The 24641-nt window shown below is 38.0% G+C and overlaps 1 protein-coding gene across 1 annotated transcript in view; it reads left to right on the forward strand.

Moving 5' to 3' along the window:
- LOC122809060 (protein psiQ-like) overlaps positions 1–24641 on the forward strand; it is a 120997-nt gene that overhangs the window by 59113 nt on the left and 37243 nt on the right. The window contains exon 5 of the mRNA XM_044080275.1: positions 13144–13293. Coding sequence (XP_043936210.1) covers positions 13144–13293 — 150 coding nt within the window. The remainder of the gene's footprint in view (positions 1–13143; positions 13294–24641) is intronic.

Raw genomic sequence — 24641 nt, forward strand, 5'->3', positions numbered from 1 at the left:
TAAATGATGCCTCTGTAAATGGATGCAGTTATCATAAGTTACATACTACATCTTGCTGTATTATTAAAATGAAAGTAAAGCAATACTATATTTAGGGTTATTTTGGGGAAGTTTCATTTTATTAGGTTTAATGAGTAGTTTTCTTATGCTGAGACAATTGTAAAGGGATAATACCTCTTGGAGAAAGAATGCAATAGTTCTCCAGCCAGAGTCTGACTTATAGATGCCAATGTCATCTGCATACATTAGGACTGGAAGTTGTAGTATATTTTTAATACACAAAGAGAATAACAGTGGAGGAAAGATGGAGTATTGGGGCACTCATTTGGGATGTGGAGCTTTAGATAAGTAGGCAGTACAAATTTTAACACTGAAGGTTGGGTTAGAAGGAGCATTGATGAAAAGTTGCTGATTCCTTGGTATAACAGGGCCCATTGAGTAAATGACAGTTGACTGTGTTGAATGGCTTAGTAAGGTCTATAAAGACAGCCCCTGTTAGCTGGCCTTTATTCATAGCCATAAGTATGTCATCTGTTAAGGTCCAGATGGCTGTTCTTGAGATACCATTAGTCCAGAACCCAGGTTAATTAGGGCCTAGGAAGTCCTTCTGCATGATATAAGATGAAAATTGATTGTAGACTAGTTTTGAAAAGATTTCGCCCTTTGTAGGAAGTACAGTAATTGGTCTAAAGTTAGAGATGGAAAATTAATTATTAGTTTTGTGGAGTGATTTCATGAGTGCATCTTTCTAGACTGCAGTAAAATAATTTTACATAAGGAGAGGTTAAAGATGTGCATCACAAATTATCATATCTAATCTGAATTCACTTTTAGATACCAAAGGTGAGAGGTCATCTGAACCAATGGGACTGACATCTGGGCATATGTAATCTGAACAGAATTTTATAAACTTAGGGTGGAGGTCATCTGAACTGGTGGAACTGACATTTGAGTGGAGTATGTAATCTGAACAGAATTTTATAAACTAAGAGCGGAGGTAATCTGAACCAGTGATACTGACATCTTGGTGGAATATGTAATCTGAACAGAATTTCATAAGCAAAGTGTGGATGTCATCTGAACCAGTGGGACTGACATCTGGGAGTATGCAATCTGAACAGAATTTTATAAACTGAGAGCGGAGGTAATCTGAACCAGTGATACTGACATCTTGGTGGTGTATGTAATCTGAACAGAATTTTATAAGCAAACGGTGGAGGTCATCTAAACCAGTAGGACTGACATCTGGGAGGTGTATGTAATCTGTGTTTATAAGCAAAGTGTGGATGTTATCTGAACCATTGGGACTGGCAGCTGGGTGTATGTAATCTGAATAGAATTTTATAAGGTTAGGGTGGAGGTCATCTGAACTAGTGGAACTGACAGCTGGTTGACGTATGCAATCTTAACAGAATTTTATAATCTGAGGATGGAGGTCATCTGGACCAGTAGGATTGACATCTGTGTGGTGTATATCATCTGAACAGAATTTTATAAGCAAAGTGTGGATGTCATCTGAACCAGTGGGACTGACATCTGGGAGTATGCAATCTGAACAGAATTTTATAAGCTAAGGATGGAGGCCATATGATCTAGTGGGACGGACATCTGGGTGGCATGTGTAATCTGAAGAGAATTTTATAAACTAAGGACGGAGGTCATCTGAATCAGTGGGACTAACATCTGGGTGGCATATGTAATTTGAACAGAATTTTATAAGCTAAGGATGGAGGTTATCTGAACCAGTGGGACAGACATCTAGAATTTTGCTAATTACTTTTTCAGTACCTTTTGTTTTAATTAATTTCTTTAACAATTTATTTGTTGTGCAGGCATAAAGATTTACAATACTTTATGGCTAGGATTCAGAGAGATCTTCTGTGCCCATACTAATTAGCCAATACAGGTTGATCATTTAGCTTCATCATCATCATCATTAGCCCCCTTTTCCCCATTTTTTTCTTTTTTTCTACATGGGGTCAGGGTATCGTGTTAACTGTAACCATCTCCCTCGATTCAGTGCTACACTCCTGTCTTCTTCAACACTCGTGCCTGACTGTCACAGATCTTCTTTCACACAATCCATCCACCTCTTTGCTGGACTTCCTCGCTTCCTCTTACCTTCTTCCTGTCTGTCCCAAATCTTCCTCACCAGATTGTCCTCTGGTTTTCTACACATGTGCCCAAACCACTGTAATCTGTTCTATTTGACCTTTTCTGCAATTGGAGGTACTTTGCCTTCCACTCTTTTGCCCTTATTTCTTCATCTGTCCAACAGTGTGCATCCTACCACCTTTCTCAGGTACTTCATTTCCATCACCTCTAACTTCTTCAATTGTTCTGCCTTTACCATCCGGGTTTCTGTATCATACAGTAGTACTGGTCACACCACTGTCCTGTACACCTTACTTTTCAGCTTCTTTGGCATTCTTCTGTCATAGACTACACCTGATACTCTATGCCACTTGGTTGCAGTGCCTCTTCATTAGCTTTGACCTCTTCATTCAGACTTCCCTTCTCCTCAACCACCCCTCCCAGATACTTGAAGCTGTTTACCTGTTCCACTATCTTCCCTTCTATCTCTATTCTCAGATTCTTCTGATTTCCCCAATTTACTGCCATTACCACGATCTTATCTGTGCTTAGTTTCATCCCATATGCCTTTAAATTTGCATTCCATCCTCCTATCCTTTGCTAAAGTTCTAGCTCAGAGTCTGTCTGTACTGCCACATCATCTCCATACAGCAGTTTTGTTGATCTGTCCCCTCCAACCTGTTTGCTAATGTAGTCCATCACCAGTATGAACAGCAGTGGGCTCAGAGATGAACCTTGGTGTACACCCACTCCCACTGGGAATCCCTCTGGGAGGCCAAACACCGTTCGTACTTGAGTCACTAGGTCCTTGTACATAGCCTGCACTAATTCTACCAATGCTTCTGGGACTTCAAACCACAGCAGTACTGCCCAGATCAGCTTTCTCGGGACCTTGTCATATGCTTTCTCCAAGTCTGGGAATGCCCAGTTGGACTCTCTGCTCATCTATAGCTTTTTCTCAAGTATTTGTCTCAATGCAAACATCGGGTTAATTGTGCTGCATCCTGATCTGAATCCAAACTGCTCCTCTCCCATCTTACATTCTACTACTCTGCATATTGTTTATCAGTCACCCTCTCTAGAACTTTCATGCAATGTGATAGGAGTTTGATGCCATTGCACTGCCCACAGTTGTGGATGTCCCCTTTGTTCCTGTACACTGGCACAAGTATGCTTATGCAGTCATCTGGGATATGCCTTTCTCTCCACAGTGCTATTAGTACCCTCAGGAGCCATTTCTCCCCTATCTCACCCAGCATCTTTATCATATTTGCTGTGGCCTCATCTGAGCCTGCTGCTTTCCCTGACTTCATCTTCCTTAGTGCTGTTCTTACTTCTTCAAGGGTGGGCTCCTCTTCTTCTCTCATTGTAGGCTGTTTCTGGGACAGTACAGCTTCTGTGGGGTTTTCTTCATTCAGAAGCTGCTGGAAATACTCCTTCCATCTGCCTTTGATGTCCTGTGGACTGGTAAGCAGGTTGTTGCTGGCATCCCTTATGAAGGGTGTCTGACTATCTTCTTTATCTTTCTGTCTTTGCCTTGCAACCTGATATACTTTCTTTGTGCCACTTACTGAGTCATTTTCCAGAAGTTGGTAGAGTGCCTCTGATGCCCTATTCTTTGCTATTGAAATTTCTTTCTTAGCTTCTTTGTTAGCCAACCAGTACTCCTTCCTAGCCTGGTCAGTCTTTTCTATCTCCCACTTCTTCCTGCACTCTTTCTTTCTTTTGATGACTTCCTGGACTTCTGCATTCCACCACCAGCTTTCCTTATGTATCTTATTTCCATACCTGGCTCAGCCACATATCTTTTCTGTAGTCCTAACACATGCTGTTTTTAGGCACTGCCACTCTTCTTTAACTCCACCTATTTCCTTCTCTTTTTGGGGTGCTAGAGCCCTGAGTAATTCCTTGAACTGCTATACTTTCTTTCCAGTCAACTTCCAGGTCTTCAGTCTGGTCTCTGTCGATCTTAGAGCCTTCTCTGACCACTGCTTGCAGCTGATTGTGGCAGCTAATGGTTTATGCTGTGGGCCAACTGTTTCACTGGGGATGACTTCTACCCCAGTGCCTTTTCCTTACTAGGAGTAAGTCTACCTGAGTTGCATGTGATCTTGTGACTGTCTCTCTTTCTGAACCATGTGTTGGCTACTATGAAGCCATTTGTCAGACAGAGGTCTAGAATGGCTTCTCCTTCTTTATTCCTGTTGTCCCATACACGTGGACTAAGGCAGTCCTCATATCCTGTTCTGTCTGTCCTGATATGTGCATTCAAGTCACCCATTATCAACACCAATTCATGTTGTTCTGCTTTATCTAGTAGGTCCTGCAACTGCTGTCTGAATGCACTCTTTTCCTCACTATCACAACCCTGTTGCTGAGATTATGAATACTGCCCTATCATTACACTGGAGTCTGAGTGCCATGAGTCTGTCATTAATTCTGATCTCTCGCTGCCTTCTGAAGCCTCTCTCTCACCACAATTCCTACACCATTTCTGGCCTGTCCCCCACCTAAGTAGTAGAGTCTGGATCCCAAGCCAAGTGTCTTTGCTGCACTGCCCTTCCATCTCATCTCCTGGATACATAGGATGTCCAGCCTCCTCCGTATCATTATGTCATCCACTTCCAAGCTGCATCCTGTCAGTGAACCTACATTAAAAGTAGCAATTCTCAGTTCATGTTTGGCAGGTTGGTTGGTTTTACGTCCAGCTTTCGCTCAGCAGAGAAAACTCAGGTAACCCAGGCTGGGCAACTAGACATTGGCCAGCCAGTAGCTTATTGACCTAGGGCTGCTCGGCTTTATGGCAGACAAACACTGGCCAATAGGGGCATATATACCCCTCCCACTGTTAGCAAGGGTCCCTGGCGTGGGTCAGAGTAAGCTGGGTCCTCAACCCACTTATCATCGGCAACTACCCATGCCCATTTTTGGCAACATTAGTCAAAATGACCAAATCACCTAGAGCCATATTTTACACTGTCGAGTGGCTAGCCCTGTCACAGCACACAGTCTGTGATCTCTGCTCTCCTATCTTGAGGATACTGTGTACCACAGCAGATGCCCAAAGCAGTTGGTCTGTACAGCTCTTCCTCCTATATGGCACCATGTAGAGTCTGTGCTGCTGCACACAGCTCCATTCATTGATGAGTTTGAGATGGAAACATTCAGCATGATTTTTAGACATGGGAGAAACCCCACAGAGACACAAGGAGAACTTGCAAACTCCAACCAGGCATTGGTCGGAGGTCAGGATCGAACCTTGTGCATAGGAGAACAAAGACTTTAACCATTAAACCATCTGATCTCATTTAGCTTATGGAAGAAAAATTCTGATTCACAGAGATTGCAAAGCCACCCAGAGAAACACCTCATTAGTGGTTCATTACCATGTCTCTGTGCTGAACACTGCACTGCACTCTCTGACCTGACCTCACATTTGTTTTCTCTATCAGCTCATGCACTGCAGTAGCATAGGTGCTTCCAATACATGAGATCTCTCACACACACACACACACACACACACACACACACACACACACACACATGCACAAAAACACATACACGCACACACATGCACGTGCACACCCACATACACACACACACACACACACACACACACACACACACACACACACACACACACACACACACGCACACACACACACACACACACAAATGCATTCAGATATCCATGTGCACCAGTGCACAAACACACACCCACACAAACCCACACAAACACACATGCACTCTCAAACACACACACACACACACACACACACACACACACACACACACACACACACACACACACACACACACACACACACACACACATATCCAAAAGCAAGTCCCTTCAAACTCACTCACACTTCAGGAAATAAACACACAGCAGCACACGTGATGTCACACCCACACACCCACACAAATAGACACACACACACACACACACACACACACACACACACACACACAGTCATTCAGCACCGTTCATGCCTTATAGACTCAGACCCAAACATCCACACACATGCATATGCAGAAAGATATACATACACACACGGCCACACACCCACACCAATCCACCCATAGCTCTATTGTAATAATCTGTATTGGAACGTCTGCCATTAAAGGGAATGGCAGAACATTTTCAAAAGACAGTGCTCACTTTTTTCCCTCCTAGAGTAAAAAGTAACTCAGCAGTGCAATACCCTGAATCAGGACCTGCAGACATTTCTGGGGGAAGAGCACATGGCTAAAAAACATGAGCCACTCCCCCCCCCGACTACCTCATTAGCACGCATCTGTCCCAGTGTGACCAGGCCTCCAAGAGGGGGAACCACAGGATGAGACCAGTCTCAGAATCAGGAAGGCTTGCCATGATATTGGAAGCCTTCCAAGTGAAGGTGTCCGCTTTAAAATAAGCCTTTCTAAATCTCAGGGAATGTCTCTCACCCACTGTGTTGCACTATTTTTGTAATGACGGGTTTTATACCTATTACTTCTCAGCTATACTAGCACGAGTAACTTCTGTATAACTAACGTGCTAGACAATTTCAAAAATAAGGTACCATCTCTTTCTTATGTGACCTAAATATGGTATAAGATATGCAGCCCAAAACTAACACAGCAGCAGTATTAACAATAAGGATCCAGTGGTAGTACACAGCAGCAGTATTAACAATAAGGATCCAGTGGTAGTACACAGCAGCAGTATTAACAATAAGGATCCAGTGGCAGTACACAGCAGCAGTATTAACAATAAGGATCCAGTGGTAGTACACAGCAGCAGTATTAACAATAAGGATCCAGTGGTAGTACACAGCAGCAGTATTAACAATAAGGATCCAGTGGTAGTACACAGCAGCAGTATTAACAATAAGGATCCAGTGGTAGTTAAGCTAGAAGAGTAGATTGGCATAAATTAGTCTGAAAGTGAGATGTAATCCAGCCAAAAAACAGAAGAAAACAAAATGCCCTTCAAAGATGTTGTAAACATATTATAGTTATCATTTTCTTTCTGGATTTTTGGTTATTTCTTTATTTATAACTCCAATGCAATTTCAAATAACTCATTGTAGAGAAAGAAAACTGAGACATGTAGTTCATTGATGCCAAAATAAATTAAACATAAGGTGTAAATTTCAGCAAAAGAATATCTTTCAGTACCAAATAGTTGCTTGTATTGTAGGAAGTTTGCAGTAATAGATGGAACAACTGCCATGGTAATATAGATTCAATACATGTAAACAGCCTTCCCTTATAACTCATTAGGATACAGCTCAATGGGTTGCATTTGGTTAAGTTCCTCTCCCTAATATTGAATCCCCACAATCACTACTCACTATTTCATAAATAAATGACTGCCAATGTGTCTTCATAGGCCAATACTGATTTTGGTTTATTACATGTTTCTCTTTTTTTGGCAGGTATGTGATTGTGAAGTTGATATTTATAAGTCTGTGCTATGTGGAAGAGTTGTCTCTTGTAAAAACAGCTTCCTGATTTTTCTATTTATTTATTTAATGAATTTTTTTTGCAGGGGGATGAGTGCTGAAGAAGTTGAAATTGACAGATTGAGTCCCCAAACAAAGATGAAGCATACAAATGCTGTTGAGAAATGTTGTGATTTTTCACAGTGATAACGTCTCTATAGTCTTCTTTTATGACCATCATTTCCAGCTTTAAGCAATGAATATATTTACTAAGGCTGAATAATGTTTTATTTTCCATTACAAATCTAAAACTTTGGTGGAAGAAAGACTCAGCAATCACAGTTTATTGAGTTCTCATTTACTGACCATAAGAAAGTGAAGGAACAGTAACTGCCCTTCTGCAAGACCCATTATAAAGGCTGTTCAGGTGATTTGGTAGGTTGAATTTCCATACTTAGTTTCAAGTGATGTGAATTGATTGTGCATGACTCAATGAAGGATGATGCATTCATATAATACACACTGTCATTTTGAAACATGACATGTGGCAGTCATCGTGGCAGTGGCCCAGTGGTTAACATTTCTGCCTTTCTGCCTTTCTGCCTTCCAGCTCCAGTGTGTGGGACATCATTTTAATCAATATTTATCAGCTTCCCTACACATGTTCATCTTGAGGTAAAATTGTTCTAGCATCAGTAGCCTCCAGAAAAAAAAGACAAATGATGTAAAGCCAAACACTTTTTTTCCCAAAGGAAATCATTGCAGTGAGATTTCTAATTGTGCACCAGCAACAATTTATTTCTTTAGGGAGGTTTCTCCCTTCTTCAAGTTGGTGCAGTTGTGGAGTCAGTATATATAAGTTTGGGGGGGGGGGGGCTTGCCCCTGCAAAATCAAGGAAATAAAGGAGTTTTTCACCCTTTTAGATTTATTGCATTGGGTGGCCGCGGTGGTGCAGCCATTAGTGTTGCCACCTCCCACTTGCTTGTTCATATTTGCATTAATAATTCCAAAACCATGCTACATACAAGATATCAGAATATTTTGTCTTGAAGCATACATGATGGCAAACATAACTGTATTGCTATTTGACCTCTGCAATGAGTATTTGTTAGAACTGTAAGGTGACAACTTCATTTTTAAAGGCTCAGGCCACACCCACTGGGAGTTAAAGGTACACAGTCAAAAGAGCTGCCCTGGAGGAAATGAGTTAAGGAATCAGTAGCAGTAAATGTTTATATAACAGCTCTCACATTAATACAGAAGTATGAGACAGTGACTCAGCTGAAACACTTTGATAATTTTCAATAGTATCTTCTGTGTTAAAAAGTATAATTTCACAAGATACTGAGAGTTGTTAAAGAATGCAGTAGAATTAGAACTTTGGCACCTTTATCAGAACTTTGGCAACTTTATCAATATTACAGAAAAATGCAATGCATTTTTATTTAGCTCTAATAATATACATGCAACAGTTTTATATAGGATGCAGTAATTAATTTACCAAAGCTTGAGGAAATTATCCTCCTTAGTTGAAATAAAGGCATTCTGGTCTGGATTTAAAAAAATTGTAATATAATCACAGGGATTCATTAAAATTCATATTGCAAGACATACAGCTCATGCTAGACATGGCTTCTGGTGTGACATACCCATTTGCAATTCAGAACATGCTAGCAGAGATGAAGTAAGACTTCATTACTGGCTAATCTGCATGTTTCTTAAATAGCAATTACTACCACGATGTGCAGATCATGGCTGATCTACAGAGCATGGCACTAACCTGCAGCTCATAGGTTCATAGTTATACACTTGGCTAATGACCACTAGATTTTTTTGCCTAGCCATGCAGTCCAACCCAATTGTGTCCCTATGTATCATGAGCATTTATTAGAGGGGTATGTTAGGAAGTTTCCAGAGGTTATGTGGGTGGGTATGTTAGTTTGGGCATTACTCTGTCTGTCAGAAACATGGAGACCAGATCCAAGGTGAATTTCTGATTTGCCATTCATTGGTCAAGGTAATGCTTAAATAGGGTTATGGATGAACTCTGCATTATATGGATGAGGACCTTGAATGCGGATCCTCTAGTATATGCAGTAGAATTCCCCCTCCAGTCACTGTCTCGCACATACATACGCAAACACACTGTTATACAGGTACACTTGCGCACACACACACACACACACACACACACACACACACACACACACACACACACACACACACACACACACACACACACACACACCACAGTTGTTCCACCTGTCTCGACCTTCCTGTGATTCCTCAACCCTGTAATGCTTCAGTAGCAATATGGCATGCAGTAATGTGCACTGGTGGCCTAGTGTATACCCCCATTCCTAATCCTCATTACAATGTCAGTACTATTACAGTACTTTAAAGAGTTATCCCCTGGTGTCCACTGGTTCCCTCCAGCTGATCCCCATACTACTATTGGTGCTGTTATGACCCCTTAGAGTGTCTCTGGTGATTCCCCCATCCTCGTTATACTGTACTGTGCCTTAGAGCACTTTACAGAGTATTCCCTGAGGTCTAGTGTATCCCTCACCCCCTCTAGTCCTCATAGTCATGTTGGTACTGTTACAGCACTTTAAAATTGAATCCTGGTGTCTAGAGGATCCCCTGCCCTCTGAATCTGATATTACTTTTGGTGTTATTACAGCACTTAAGACATTCCCTACTGACCAGTGGATCCCTCACCTCTGGTCCTTATTGTAATGTTGGTGCCAGTAAGACACTTTACTGATGTATTCCTGTTGGTCTAGTTTATCTACCCACCCCCATCCCTGCTTTGCTCCCAGTGTCATTATGGCACTTTAAAACTAAACTCAGCCTTGGTGTCTAATGGCCTCCCACCACCACATTTATGTTCAGTAGTTGAGCATGGATTTTTGGTCGTGTTCACTACTGCATCATGGTTGGGAAGGCCATGTTGATCTACATTGCTGAGCACTTTCTTGAATTGCTCTGCTGTGCAGATGCCTTCCTGGAGGCAGTTTCAAGGAGTGAGAGCACGGCTGATTAGCATATGTCTCTTTTCTCACAATGCCTCATGACACGTCTTCACGTTGAATGACCATGCAGCAGCATGTAAGGTGATTGCAGAATAGTAAAATGGTACTACAACACATTCAGTCATATGTTTTGAGAGAAATTGTAGAAAACTGACAAAAGTTTTAGTCTGAATTTATCAGACTAAGTGCTGTTTCATAAGACTGCCAGTTTTCATTAGTTTTACACTAGAACTTTGAAATGGTGTTTTTATGAAGTTGCATCTTCCATATGGGTAGCAAAAATGTTCAAAGATGGAATGATTTTCCAATGTAGGAAAATTCTGTACAGAGGTTTGAAACATACATGATGGTTGACAGCTAAAAGTGAAATCTATTACATAACTGAAGAGCTCAACTGAAATGTCCAAATGGAAAGCACTGGAAGAAAACTTTAGAAGCTAAAAGCTGCAGTTGTGAAATCAAATTCAAGATCATCATTTTGCCAGTATTCAGTATTTTCAATGTAAACGCTCAGTTTGACTAACAACCATGTGTTTTAAATGCAAATGCTCATTAAGACTGACTTGTTTCCTGAAAAGTTACTTCAAAGACCAACACTGAGAATAACTTTATAGAGATAGAAATAATATGTTGTTTATGAGGTGGGAAAATGTCAACGAACATGTTGAAAATAATCGGCAAACATATCAGGAAATGACAAAGTTATGGGCATTTATTGAAATGTCTATAAAAACATATATTATGCCATCACTGTAAGCAATCACATGGATCAGGTGAGTAAATGAAATATAAAGATATATATTAACACCAGAATAAAGCTAGATCTAAGAACTCCAGAAGGTAATGCCAGTAGGAAGGGTTGGATGGAGTTTCCAAACAATAAGCTGAAGTGGGTCTGTGGAAGAAAATCTTTTTTTAGTAAAGCAAAAAAACAAACAAAAACAAAAAAAACACACTTTCTTTATTTCTGGACCTTAACTAGATAACTTCGTATCTTCAGACATTAACACAGGGACTTAGAAATGGGGAGGGGGTGTAACTCCATGTCATTATAAAGGAGTGTGATTTGAATAGAAATACAATGAGAAGACACAAGATTTTTGTTATTAGAAAGAAGCTACACTTGTGGTTATTGTGATCTTTATGTAAAACATTCGTACTTTTTATTAACTGTGTTAATGGATTAGTTGTTTGACTTCAGTGATACTTTTAATGTATTACTTGTTTGTAGTAATGGCCTGTTTCATCTCAGAAAATGTTCTAGTAACACTGCATATACCTAGTTAACAAACAATAAATATTTTCTGTGAATGTGGGATTCAATGCAGTTTCAATGAATCTAAGTTTTAAGAACAGAGAAGTTTAATCTTGCTCATGCTAAGTCTGTTTTCATTATGAGACTGTAGTAGTTTGTTTAGTAAATGGATATCAGTGTTTGTGCAATAACATTTGAAACAAAAGTTTTGACCATGATCCGGCTCTGAGTGAAGGTGATGCCATTTACCACCAAATAAGCACATTGTGGTGTGTTTCTGACATAGCTGAAGAAGGCATTATGGTTGTCCTTAGCCCGAGAGGTTAGCCTAGCCTCATAGCTGGCGTTGTTGGACTTAATGAATCCTCTTAGTTTCTTGTTTAGTTTAATCAGTGAGCTCTTGTTTTAATGAGAGTAGCTCTTTTGGGTTTTAGCCATGACTTTTTTTCCTTTTGTTATATACCTTGTTAAGGTTGGGATTCCACCACTGTGGTTTGTTTATGGTGTTTGTTATGGGCTTGCGTCTCATGTACTTTGCTTAGAAGCCCAGCAAGTATATTTGTTTTTCTGTCCCTTTTCTAAGCTTTTTATGCTGCAATTCAGTACAGTTTCATGAACCAGAATACTAAACAGCAAAAGCATATGTATTATGGGTGTGTATGCATGTCTTCACAACTTGATTTACTTTAGTTTAAAAAAATCTCATACTCTTAACATTTTTACCCCTCAGAGATATGTATCAGGACAGTACCAGACAGGTCAGAGGAGGATGCTAAGTAAGGGGCCAGAACTTCACAAAGAACTTTATAACCTACAATACTATTTAGCTCAATTAACATGTCAACTAGAAAATAACACACTGTCACTTGCTGCATTCTGAACCCAATGTCACAGCTTGATAGTAATAATAACTTTCTAATCCAAAAACAGCTACTTTGAGACTTTACCCATAACAGATTTTTATTTACATTAATCTGCATGTTGTAATAGGCTGAAATATTTTATATCATCTTGAGTTTATAAGATAAACCAAGTGTCATTTAAAGTTAGTGTAATGTGTGAAGTGGTTTTCTGCATCCTGCCTTATGCGTTGTATTACATTAACAGCCTACCATATACAATCACCTCAATGTCATGCATAAAGAGTAACATGTATTATATATATATATATATATATATATATATATATATATATATATATATATATATATATATATATATATATATATATATATATGTGGCTTCATCCAGCTTAATCACATCTGAAGCAGATCTATAACACTATTTCAAAGCCAGCAGGAAAGTAATGAAGTCTATGTTCTTTTTTAGGTGGAGAAACTCACGACTTAATAGTAAAGAAATGTGGGCGTCAAGACATCTGCAACCAACAAATAACAGGCAACTTTGGAAGTACAAAGCTGTATGTTCAGATGGAATGTTGCTCCAGTGACTTTTGCAACAGTGACTCATCACTGAATAGTATGTGGCACTTTAGAATAATTTCTGCATATGGCTAATAACAATTGGTGGTATTTATCATCATCAGCAGATAAAAGCTCAGTGCAGTAAAAGATGGTCAGAGCAATGCACATCTTGAAGGATGGTTTGGTAGTGAGTAATCTGTACAATAACAGTAGTGGTCAGTATCCAGTTACCCCACAGCAAGATTACTACTTCAGTCATTCACCTGTTGAGCTGCAAGGTCTTCTGTGGGTGTTAAGATAGTTCAAACTTCCACATCTGACTGCTGGCATATATCCTACTTCAGGCGGCTTTTGTGGCACGATGATAACCAAACTATGATTCTTCTCGTAAGTATTATTCTCATTTCATTTCTCTCATTCCCAAAACATTTGACACAGAAATGGGCTGTCATGTAGTGCCATGTATGAACCCAGTTCTTTGAAAAGTAGAAGCCTCCTTACTCCACTGTAATGGGAAAATAAACTAGCGGATACCTAGTATTCCCTTCAGTGATGTTACATATGTCTGCAACCAAACAACTAGATAGCCAAGAATGCAACTGAAACCAGGATGATTTAATAGCTAATGTTTATTCTTTTTTTTCCTTTGTGCATTTATGACCCTGCTGTATACCAATCATCAGAGCTCATGTATTCCTCATCACCATGGCAATGTTCAACTGGGAGGAGCTATCATTTACGTAACCATCAGGGATAGTATGATTTTTTTTTGTTTGTTTTTATTATGCCCGACATTTACAATGCATGTTCAGTTCATGAGCGAAGGGAATGTGCAATGGGCTAATTGTGCTGTATGTTCCTCACTTCTACAAGCGATGTTACCAACATGCAGTCCTTCCCTATCAACCTCAGTCACATATGATGGCTTTTGCAGGCTCCACCAGAGATATCACACCAATGGCCTGCCTTAGGCATAGGCCAACTAGGTGACCACCTAGGGCACCATACAGGCCAGCCTCATAAAAGGCGCAATTTTTATTTATGTATTTATTTATTTTCAGTAATGTTTTTTCTCATATCATAAGGTAAGCCGAAAGAAGAAGAAGATGATAAGGTTTGCACTCTTCTCTGCTCCCTGTCTCTAACTCAAGGGTACCAGAACCTCAGGGAAGGGGACAAGCACTTTTCTGCTTTTACAGGTGCAGGTTGGCCATTAGGCTTCAACAATTTAAACAACAACAAAAATAAATAAATAATAATTCTTTACTCCGCGGTATGAGAGTCTTCTCCTTTAAGGAGGAACATGTGTGCATCACAACGCCGATGTGGATCTAAATACATTCTGCGGTCCCACCCAGAATTTGAGCTGGTAGTTCCCTTAGGAGAGGAGTTGTCTATGTGCCTGTGTGTGGCCATTTGGTTTAGAAAGAAGCTAAGTGTATGTGTTTGTGTGTCTGTGTGTAATTTAAACCATTCATTTCTGTATGAGAGAGAGAAAAAGTGTGTGAAGTGCGTGTGTATGAAATTTAAATTAGCTGTTCGGTTTGTATGAGAGATAAACTCTGTGTGTGTGTGTGTGTGTGTGTGTGTGTGTGTGTGTGTGTGTGTGTGTGTGTGTGTGTGTGTGTGTGTGTGTGTGTGTGCGTGTGTGTGCGTGTGTGCGTGTGTGCGTGCGTGCGTGCGTGAGTGTGTGTGTGTGTGTGTGTGTGTGTGTGTGTGTGTGCATGTTACTGTGTGAGAATAGGTGTGTGTTACTTTGTGAGATTAGGTGTGTGTATAGAATTTAAACTAGCCGTTCATTGCTCTGTGAAAGAGAAGGTGTGTGTTACTGTGTAGGAGAACAGGTGTATGTGTATGTGTGTGCTGCTTTGTGAGAAAGTAGGTGTGTGTATGTGTGTGCTGCTGTGTAAGAAGAGAGAGAAGATAGGTGTGCATGTGTATAATTTAAACTAGTGGTTCCGTTCTTTTCTGTATTAGAGAGAAAAGTGCATGTCTGTGTATTGCATGAGAGAGTAGAGGAGGAGTGTATGCAATTTAAACCAGCTATTAGTTGCTGTATGAAAGAGAAGGCATGTATGTGTGTGTGTGTGTGTGTGTGTGTGTGTGTGTGTGTGTGTGTGTGTGTGTGTGTGTGTGTGTGTGTGTGTGTGTGTGTGTGTGTGTGTGTTGCTATGTGAAAGAGTTGGTATATGTGTGTGTGTTTAACGTACATCTCAAATGCCCAGATTTAGCATCATAGTTTTTGTCTGTTTCTCATACAATTTGTGGTTTTCTGGAAAATCAGGGAGGACTAAAGTCATTAAATAATGACATATACATGAGTTTCAAACTTCACTTCCTTCACAAAATACATGCTAATACAAATCCTGTTATTTTAGCAACTTTCTAAGTTAGAAAGAGCAATACTTAAAATCTATCCCTATTTTTGAGGCAATTGTATCTGCATTATTTTAGGCTTTGTCCAAATTTTTTGCAGTAAGAGGTTAAGAGGTATGCATATCTGTCAACTGTCCAGACTTTTGCCTCATATTTTTGGCCTATTCCCCCCAAAAAATTGTGTTTTTTTTGGCAAATCACTGAGGACTGAAATAGCTAAATGTCATATATTTGAGTTTTAGTCTTCATTAACTTCAGAAAATACATGCTAAGACAAAGCTGTTATTCTAGCAACTTTCTAAGTCTATGAGAGCAATATTTATAATCTGTCCCTGTTTTGGGTCCTTTGCCCCCCCCATTATTTTTTCAGATTGTTTTGTCCTAAGAGGTTGAGATGTATGGAGGCATGGTATGTAGTACCCTAGTTGCCGATTATTTGGTTCTGCACTCCTGAGTGTGTCCCCTTTGTATAAGATGCCTAATAACTATGAACTTGCTGTCAATTTCTCAGTCATTCCCTAATACAATATTACCAGATTACAATTTTTTTCTTTAATGTAATAGGTTCATAGGTTCATGGGTTCATAGGTTTATACTAGGCTATCTGTCCTAAGGCATTTATAAGCCTAGCCCAGAGTTTTGTGGCTTACGCCACCCCTTATGTTAAAAAGGGTTAAAATGTAGGTAATTAATTCTTCAAGGGCAGCAGGCACTGAATTTGTAGATAAAACAGTGAAACGTAAAGTTGTTTGCCAGTAACAGCCTCTTCATTACTTACAAATCTCTTTAATGTAGAATTATTTGGATGAATTTTATTTCTGCAGCAATTGTGTTTATTGACTGATACTGGTGGATTGTAATGACAAGTTTGAATGGCCTTTTATGGTTAAAATGTTCTGAAATGGGCAGTTTTTTCATTATTGGGTTATAAATTGTGTTTCATTGCTTACTGGAAAAATGTTCAAAACTACAAATTTAAAACACACTCTAACAAATGGTGCTTTATTATACAAGGAATATAATTTAATACAATGAGGAAGGTGAATCAAAGAACACATACATGTATGCATGCCCATAAAAATGTGTATTGTTGTTTGTGCATTTTATTTCAATATCTGTAATCATTGCAGGAGTAAATAAGAAAACAGTATACACACTGATAGATTTGAATAGTGTTCATGGTAACTGGGGAGAAATAGACAAGTAATGGAACACTGGTATGGGTGGGGAGGGTCTGCTGCAAGAGGGGCTGCTCTGGAAGGCCCCACTCTATTACCCTGCCTAGGACCCCATTTGACCATGATCCAGCTCTGCTAATAATTAAAGTATGAGAATAGTTTACATGGCCCTTTAAATTCTGAAAAAACACTGTATGGTGATGGCGTCTTCTCCTTTAAGAAGGATCATGAGTGCTTCATGTGCACACATGCCAATCCGAGTAGTGGGTCGTGAAAAATTACTGTTTTCAAAAGTCGGTCTAGGTCCATAAAGGTTTGAGAAGCACTGCTCTACACCAACTACAATACTGCTGACAGAAATGAGTTTGAGTTTCAGTACATTTTCAGGGAATTAAGAGTTTCAATGCATTGCACTATCTATCAAATATATATATATATATATATATATATATATATATATATATATATAGATATTTATTTTTTCCCCACACCAGGCAGATTAACTGCTGATACTGCATATTCATATATCCATATTTTGTTCTTACCAACTACAACTATATTGTCTGCGTACATTACAACTACTAGAGTCACCACCTACTTTTGCATCACACATCTAGCATCTTTCATTTTATAAGCTACTTCACTCACTATCTCATTCATCACCAATGCAAACAATATTCCACTCATGGGACATCCTTGTCTTATACCACACTTTGCTTATTTCTTTACTCAGCCTCCAATTCAGTAACACTCTCACTCTATTATTCTGATTTGCTGACACACACACTCCTGATTCTATTACATATTCTATACTTTTCCATAATATCCCAGGAAAGTATAATGTCCTGCTATATCACATGCCTTGCTAATGTCACCTACCATAAGTTTCACATCCTCCCTTTTACTTATAATGTCATCCACAATTTCTCTTATAACCGGTAACAATTTTTGACATTCCTTTCCTTTTATACCATATATACTTTCTTCCATAATATCCATCATCATTCCTTCTATTTCCTTCTGTAGTATTCTAATAATAATTTTATAATCTGTGGTTTTTAGTGTGCTGGTTCACTATTTTTTTTTATTTCATTCCTCTCATCTTTCTTCCATATACATTTTAATATCCCCCTACATATCAATTCATAAACAAGTCCACAAAACATTCTCTTTGCCAATCCATTAATTTCTTCCATACTCCATACCCTATACCATCTGGGCCTGACACTGCATAAACATTTACTTTCCTAAGTTCTTCATCCAATTTGCTAAGAGTAATTTCTTTTTGAAATTCTTCCCTTACTCATTTTGGATTTTTTTTCCTTACCATTCTCTCTTATTTTCATTATTTTTACTGTATACATATTTCTACATCCTGTACTGCAATATGGTCACCATTTGAAATGCTGGGACCCGTTAGAGCAAATGGCCGAAAGAACAGACTTACGTATATTAAGTATGAAATGCCATTTCTCAGAATATTCAATCTCAGAGTTGGTATATATAATTTTGGGGGTGTGGGGGACTTGCTCCCCCCAAAAAAAATTTAAGGAGAAGAGCTTTTTTGGGGCTGCTTTTCATCATTTTGCATTTCAATTGCTGACAAAGCCTTACAATACTGATAATTTGCTCATGTTCATTTTATCTCTCCTTTTACTTTTTTAATTTCCTTCATTATACTAATATCCTCCCTTACTATTTTACCCAGATATGCAGATACCTTCTCCCTTGTAAGTAATATCTCTACCTAAATAATCATTCCTTCATTTTTTCTCAATTTATTTTATATACTTCTTTTTCCATGTCATAACATTCGCTTGTATTGTTCTCTAAATACTCTAATACATTTTTATACATTTTCCCATACTTCGCTGTCTCTTTCTTTCTTCCATCACCCTGCCATTGAAAAAAAAAACACTTTTTGTACTTTTTTTTAATTCATATCACAATTCAAAGCGTTTTCTTTTTTAATAGAAGTCCCTCATGATTATATGATAAGATCCTTCCATAACCGCTGTGAAGATTGGGGAAAGATGGGCAAAGGCTGTCAGCCTAGTCAAATAGAATTTGATACATAATTCTATCATTTGTAAAAATAAATGTAAAATACAGGCTTGTGTTTTTAAATGAAAGAAAACACTGTAAAAATGTGAACTTCAAGATTGTTGCTACATTGCCATCTGCTGTACGGAAAACCAAGCCAAGCATTTCAAATGTTCTTTGAAGTTACAATTATCTAAAAAGTGGTTCCGAAATGACTGGCTGAACACATTCTTTCTATTGTTTTAACTTAATGAATAATTGTTAGACTATACATGTGAAATGTCTTTTATTGTTGTAGTTTTGTGAGCAGGTGTTAGCTTGCTAAATAATGCAGTGTGTTTGCCTGGGAACTCCAGACTAAGTGTCAAAATGATGTAATGTGAATACTGGGAAAACCTAAGTGTCAAAATGATGTAATTTGGGAGGGCCTTAGCAGAGCTGTTTGTTAGTGTTTTAAAAACTATTGTTCAGTGAGAGACTGGAAGCATTTTGTCTTGGACCATCAACCCAGCACTGCATATGCTCTTTATGTATGTAAGTAGGATTATAGCACTGTGTTTTCTCTTAAGAATAGCTAAAGATTAGAAAGTTAGATTAAGTGTTTTTCTTTGACATCAGACCTGTCCTACTGTATTATTTTAAGTTTCTGTGTGATCTCTGAACTCTTAGATATCTCTGTGGTGTAGTAGTATTGTCTTGTGTTTTAATTATTTATTATTAAATATTTTAAAAACCTTTACCTGTGGCTGGTTTGTGTAGAGATAAGTTAGGCTCTAGAGCACATTGCATATTTATAGAGTTTACTTTAATAGGCCACTCTAATAAGCCACAAGACTGAATAGTCACATTACCAATTGGATAATAATATTGCACAGTAATAATTGGACACCCTTTTAAGGGCCTTTGGGTAGCTGATAATTGTTAGCTGGTGGTGGCAGAAATTACTACCGTATAGTCTGGGTAAAGGGGCACAAATAGAGAATCTGTGTCAGCCTTTCCCAGGAGTATCTGTGAAGTTGTATAAATACTTATCTCAAAGTGTTTGTGGTGTGTCAGCTACCTGGGCAGGGTCATGAAGCACTGGTGGGACAGAGAGGGTACTGGAGGTTAGCTTGCCAGCTAGGCTGAGATCTGGATCATATAGCTGTGCCAGTGGGAAATCTTACTGGGGACCTGGAGAGCAAGAGAGCATGATCGTCACAACTGCAATACATCCCACTCTCCAATTTCATCCCATATTTTCTTGTTTATTCTTTTTATTCCCTTTCCTAGTTTAATATACTCCCTTTATCCATCACCTCCACTTATACTGTCCTTCTAAATGTACAAAATAATCAATTTCAGATCTAAGAGACCCCCCCTTCTAAGCCCACTGACTTTCGTTCCACACAACTGATTTGCCACATTTTATCACTTCCTGTATTTTTTCTCCTTTCCCTTTCTTTCTACATTTTCTCCTTAAATCACAATGAACGCCCCCTGCACTTGTAATTTTTTATATTAACCACCACATAGTCTAATATTTGATGAAACAGATTCTCTCTTTCCTTGCTAGTTATAAATGCATGTAATGCTATAATTCTATAAACATGTTCCCTCCACCTCACATCCACAACAGTTAACTTTTCCATCCTTACCAGTGTTACATCTGGTACTTTCACTGCTTTTTTACACAATACAACCACTCCAGAACAACATTCACTTCCTAGGTTCCATATTATATTTCCACCAAATTTTTCTGTCTGCAGTCTTTCTTCACTTATCAGGAATGCTTACATCATCTTACCCAAATAACATCCAACATCACAATTAGCACACCATTCCAGTACCCCTGCCCTTCTTGCAGTGGCAATGATACTGTTTACATTTATTGAAAGTACTCTGAAATTGTTACTTTTCCTTCTTTTTATGTGTAGGGGAAATATTTCTAAATTTTAATTTTCTTTTTTTAAATCTTTCCCCAACTGAATATTTCCCTCGCTTTATGTACAAATAATCCTTGATCCTCAGAATCAGATTTTTCACTGACTAGAACTTCAAAAATATCATTAATATCAATCTCTTCTCCTGCCCTCTCTTCCTGCATGCACTCTCTCTCTTCATTTTCCCCTCCATACATTTTTCTCTTCAAAGTTTCTTCTTCATCTAGTTCACATTCTCCTCTAGCTCCTTGTCCTTTCTTATGTATGGTTTCCTCCCTTTCCTCCTCCTTTTTCATTATTTACTGTTTGCACTTGACAAGCCATCAAAAAAGTCTCCTTTTACAAACTCTGCATTCAGACACATCCCTTCTTGCTGTATGTCCTTTCTCCAAGCAAGTGGTTAAATTGCAACTTGTCACAATCATTAATTAAATGAGAAAAATTGCCACAAAAGAAACATGACTTAGGCTGGCCAGGATATCGCAATTCCCCTTTATGACCAGACACACAAATAACGCCTGGAAAGGGTTTCACCATTTTTTTCACATTTCAAATTAGCTTCCAACCTCCACCTCCCATTTCATAAGTTTCTTTCATCTCTAACTTTTAGAGTATTATCAGCAGTTTTATGCAGACCCTACATGCATTTTTTAACAGTGTCTTCCTCCAGTTCATCAGCTCTAAAGTGCAAAGTGCCATTTTTTACCATTTAAGTTACTACCAGGAAAACAAATAATTATTCTAGAATTAACAGCTTATCTAAATAACCCTGTGTTGGTTTGTGATTGACTGTGCAGTGCTTGGTAAGAGAAGTTTGTATTTGATTTTTTTACACATTGTTTTTCTCTGTAGGGAGGAAGAGATAGCTTGTAGATTTACTTTGATTTATATTTTGTTGTTTTACTTTTAATTTTCACTGTTATTTGTTATAAAGGGGTAGGTTTAGATAGGCAAACTTTACCTTAGTTGCTATAAATTCACACAGACTGCAGAGATGACAATGTAAACCATCCTGTCTTGGTTTGTGCTTTATACATCTTTACTGTTAAAAAGAGGTACGACTGCAAGTGATAGTGAGCAGAGGCTACTGTGTGCATTTGGGAGCAATAAAGAATAATTCCAGCATCTGTGCAATGTTCACAACTTGTATGGTCAGAGCAACAACTTTACTGTACTTAATTTAATATTTAGTTGTATCTTGTTTGCGTGACTTTTCTCTTAGAACTTAATTTAATTTCTCTTTGAATTCTGCGGTAACTGATTTGAATTATTCTTTTCTTTTAGAATTTTTTACTCATTTGCAGCTGAATATAGATTCCTTAAATAAGCATGCCATTAATGATTTACTAAAGCACAAACATCCTGTACGGTGTAATAAATGCTATGTATATGTAAAGGTAGCACCTGATAACACTGGTGATCTGTGTTCCTCATGTCAAATGTTGGATGATTTGCTTACCATTATTGGTAGTAAATCCAGACTTACTGAAGATGATTGCACTTGTGCAATTGGCACAGCTTAGAGAACTGTTGTTACATATATTAATGACTGCATTGATAAGCTAAATAATGTCGGGCAAAGAGCAAATAGAACAAATTTAGGAAATAATGTGTCTCTTGTCTGTAAAGATCACTTAACCCCTATGAAGCAAGAGAATGACACTGACAACTTTGGAATTCTTGATACAAGTATTGAGCAATCTGAGGATTGAGAGCGTTCAGAAGGAAATAAAAAAGAAAGAAAGGAAGAATCTCACAACAAATAACAAAGAAGAAATAGAAACTGATAAATGTCTGTAAAATAAAGAGAATGCATACTAAAAAGAATACTGTGTTGTCATGTAACACACAGATTACAGGGAACGATAACATTATTCTATCAGAAAACCTTCAGTCTGCAGAACAAGGCATCATTTTTCCAAAAGAGAAGGTAGAAAAAAGATACAAGGGGCAGGTGAAAAGGAATAAATCAAAACTGAACATGAAAGGATTGAAGAATATAACTATAAGAAAAAAAGAGGAGAAAGACTGACATTGACAACATGGCTCAAGCTGTGGATGTACAAAGTCAGCTTGATGAGAACTGTATGCTTGCAAATGTAATAAGCAATGAAAACAGTGTTGTTAATAAGACTAATGGTGATGAAGATCATTCCTTTGTAACAACTGATAGAGTACACATTATTGAATTAGAAGTTGAAGATTCTTCAGATCTGGTCAGAAAAGATACTTTTGAAATTGGAGATTCAATTATTAGAGGAACTGATACTTACATTTGTAGAGAAAATAATGAGCACAAAATAGTGTTATGCTTGCCAGTAGGAAAAATAGATGGTGTGAGGCAGATCTTAGAATGCCTTAATGTAAGGAAGTGTGGATTTGTTTTTATTCTTATCAGTACAAATGATCCCATCCACAAGAACACTTTGTTAGAATGGAACTTACAGCCCTCTTAGAGAGCATAGCTTGTACATGTGTTAAGATGTATTTTTTAGAAATTACATATAGAAAGGAGAATCATTTTAGCATGAATTAAAAGATTTTTTGGATAAATACCAACACGAAAAAATACCCAGTTTTAAAAAATGGAAATGTGTAGAGCATCTGAGCCTAATTTTGGGAACATGTGCTCAGACATGATGTGCATTTGTCAAGATCAGGAAAGAGAATTTTTACAGCAGATATTTTGCAATATTTGGCAAACACAAGGCAGGATTTTTGCCAGATCATAATTGTAACAGTTCACAGCAACATTTGATGCATCTGTAATGGTTGCTAATGCTAAGAGCATTAATAATAAAGTTTTTTTTTTAATTGGAAAATTTGTTAGGTTCCCACAAGATTGATGTTGTTATTGTTTGTGAAACATGGTTAAAGATCAATGACCAGAAACCAGTTTTGTCAGGGTATAAATGTTTTTACTGTAACAGACATTCTAACAAAAAATCAAGTGGAGGTGTTATGATAGGGATTAAAGATAGTTATGAGACCTGTGATTATTATACGTTCAATGATAACACCAATACTATAGACCGTGTAACTGACAATAAAGACAACCCTGGGACATATAACAATTGTTGGAGTGTACAGATGACCAAAGTCAAGTGCAGATGACCTAGAGGAATTTATACATTACTTGAATGAAACACTGGAGAGAAGAATACTAATGGGTGGAGCTTATGTTTACTAGAAACAGACTGGAATAATATTGATTTAACAACATTAGTAAGGAAATTATTCACAACTTATGTTCAGGATCAACAATTGCTTCAGACTGTAAAAAAAAAAAATCTACCAGGGAACAGAACATACTAGACACTGCTTATGTTCCTAAAGAAATTATTGTTACTTCAAGTCAAGTTTTACCACTGTTGATGTACAGTGATCATGGGGTTAGTAAGGTTAATTTTTGTTGGATAATTCTGCTAAATTGAAATCTAAACCAATGCACAGAAGATTAATAACAGATTATATGAAAGCAAAGCAGTCACTATGTAAAACTGACCTGAGTGATGCATTCAGTGGAAAAACTGCAGAAGGAATGGGAAACGTTTTGAAAGTGAAATGGTTTGAATGGAAAAAAAATCTTTAACAACAAGAGCTAGGCACAGACAGACAAAAATTTAAGAAATGGAAAAAGAGGACACACTTCAACTTTGAAAACTGAAATAAACAAGCTGAACAAACAAATTAAGTGTAGTGTGAGACAAGAACAGGAACATTTTAAAGACAATTTATTTAAAGAGCTTGAGCATACTAGGAAAGAATTTTACAGATACATAAGATATGGAAGGAGTAAAGACATACAAATTGGTAAGCTGTGTACAGATTCTAAAATGTATTTTCAAACACAATAGAATATAGTTATATTTACAAAATCTTAT

This window comes from Protopterus annectens, chromosome 8.part0, assembly GCF_019279795.1.
Source record: "Protopterus annectens isolate FY-2018-M chromosome 8.part0, PAN1.0, whole genome shotgun sequence".
In the NCBI taxonomy this organism is placed as follows: Eukaryota; Metazoa; Chordata; order Ceratodontiformes; family Protopteridae; genus Protopterus; species Protopterus annectens.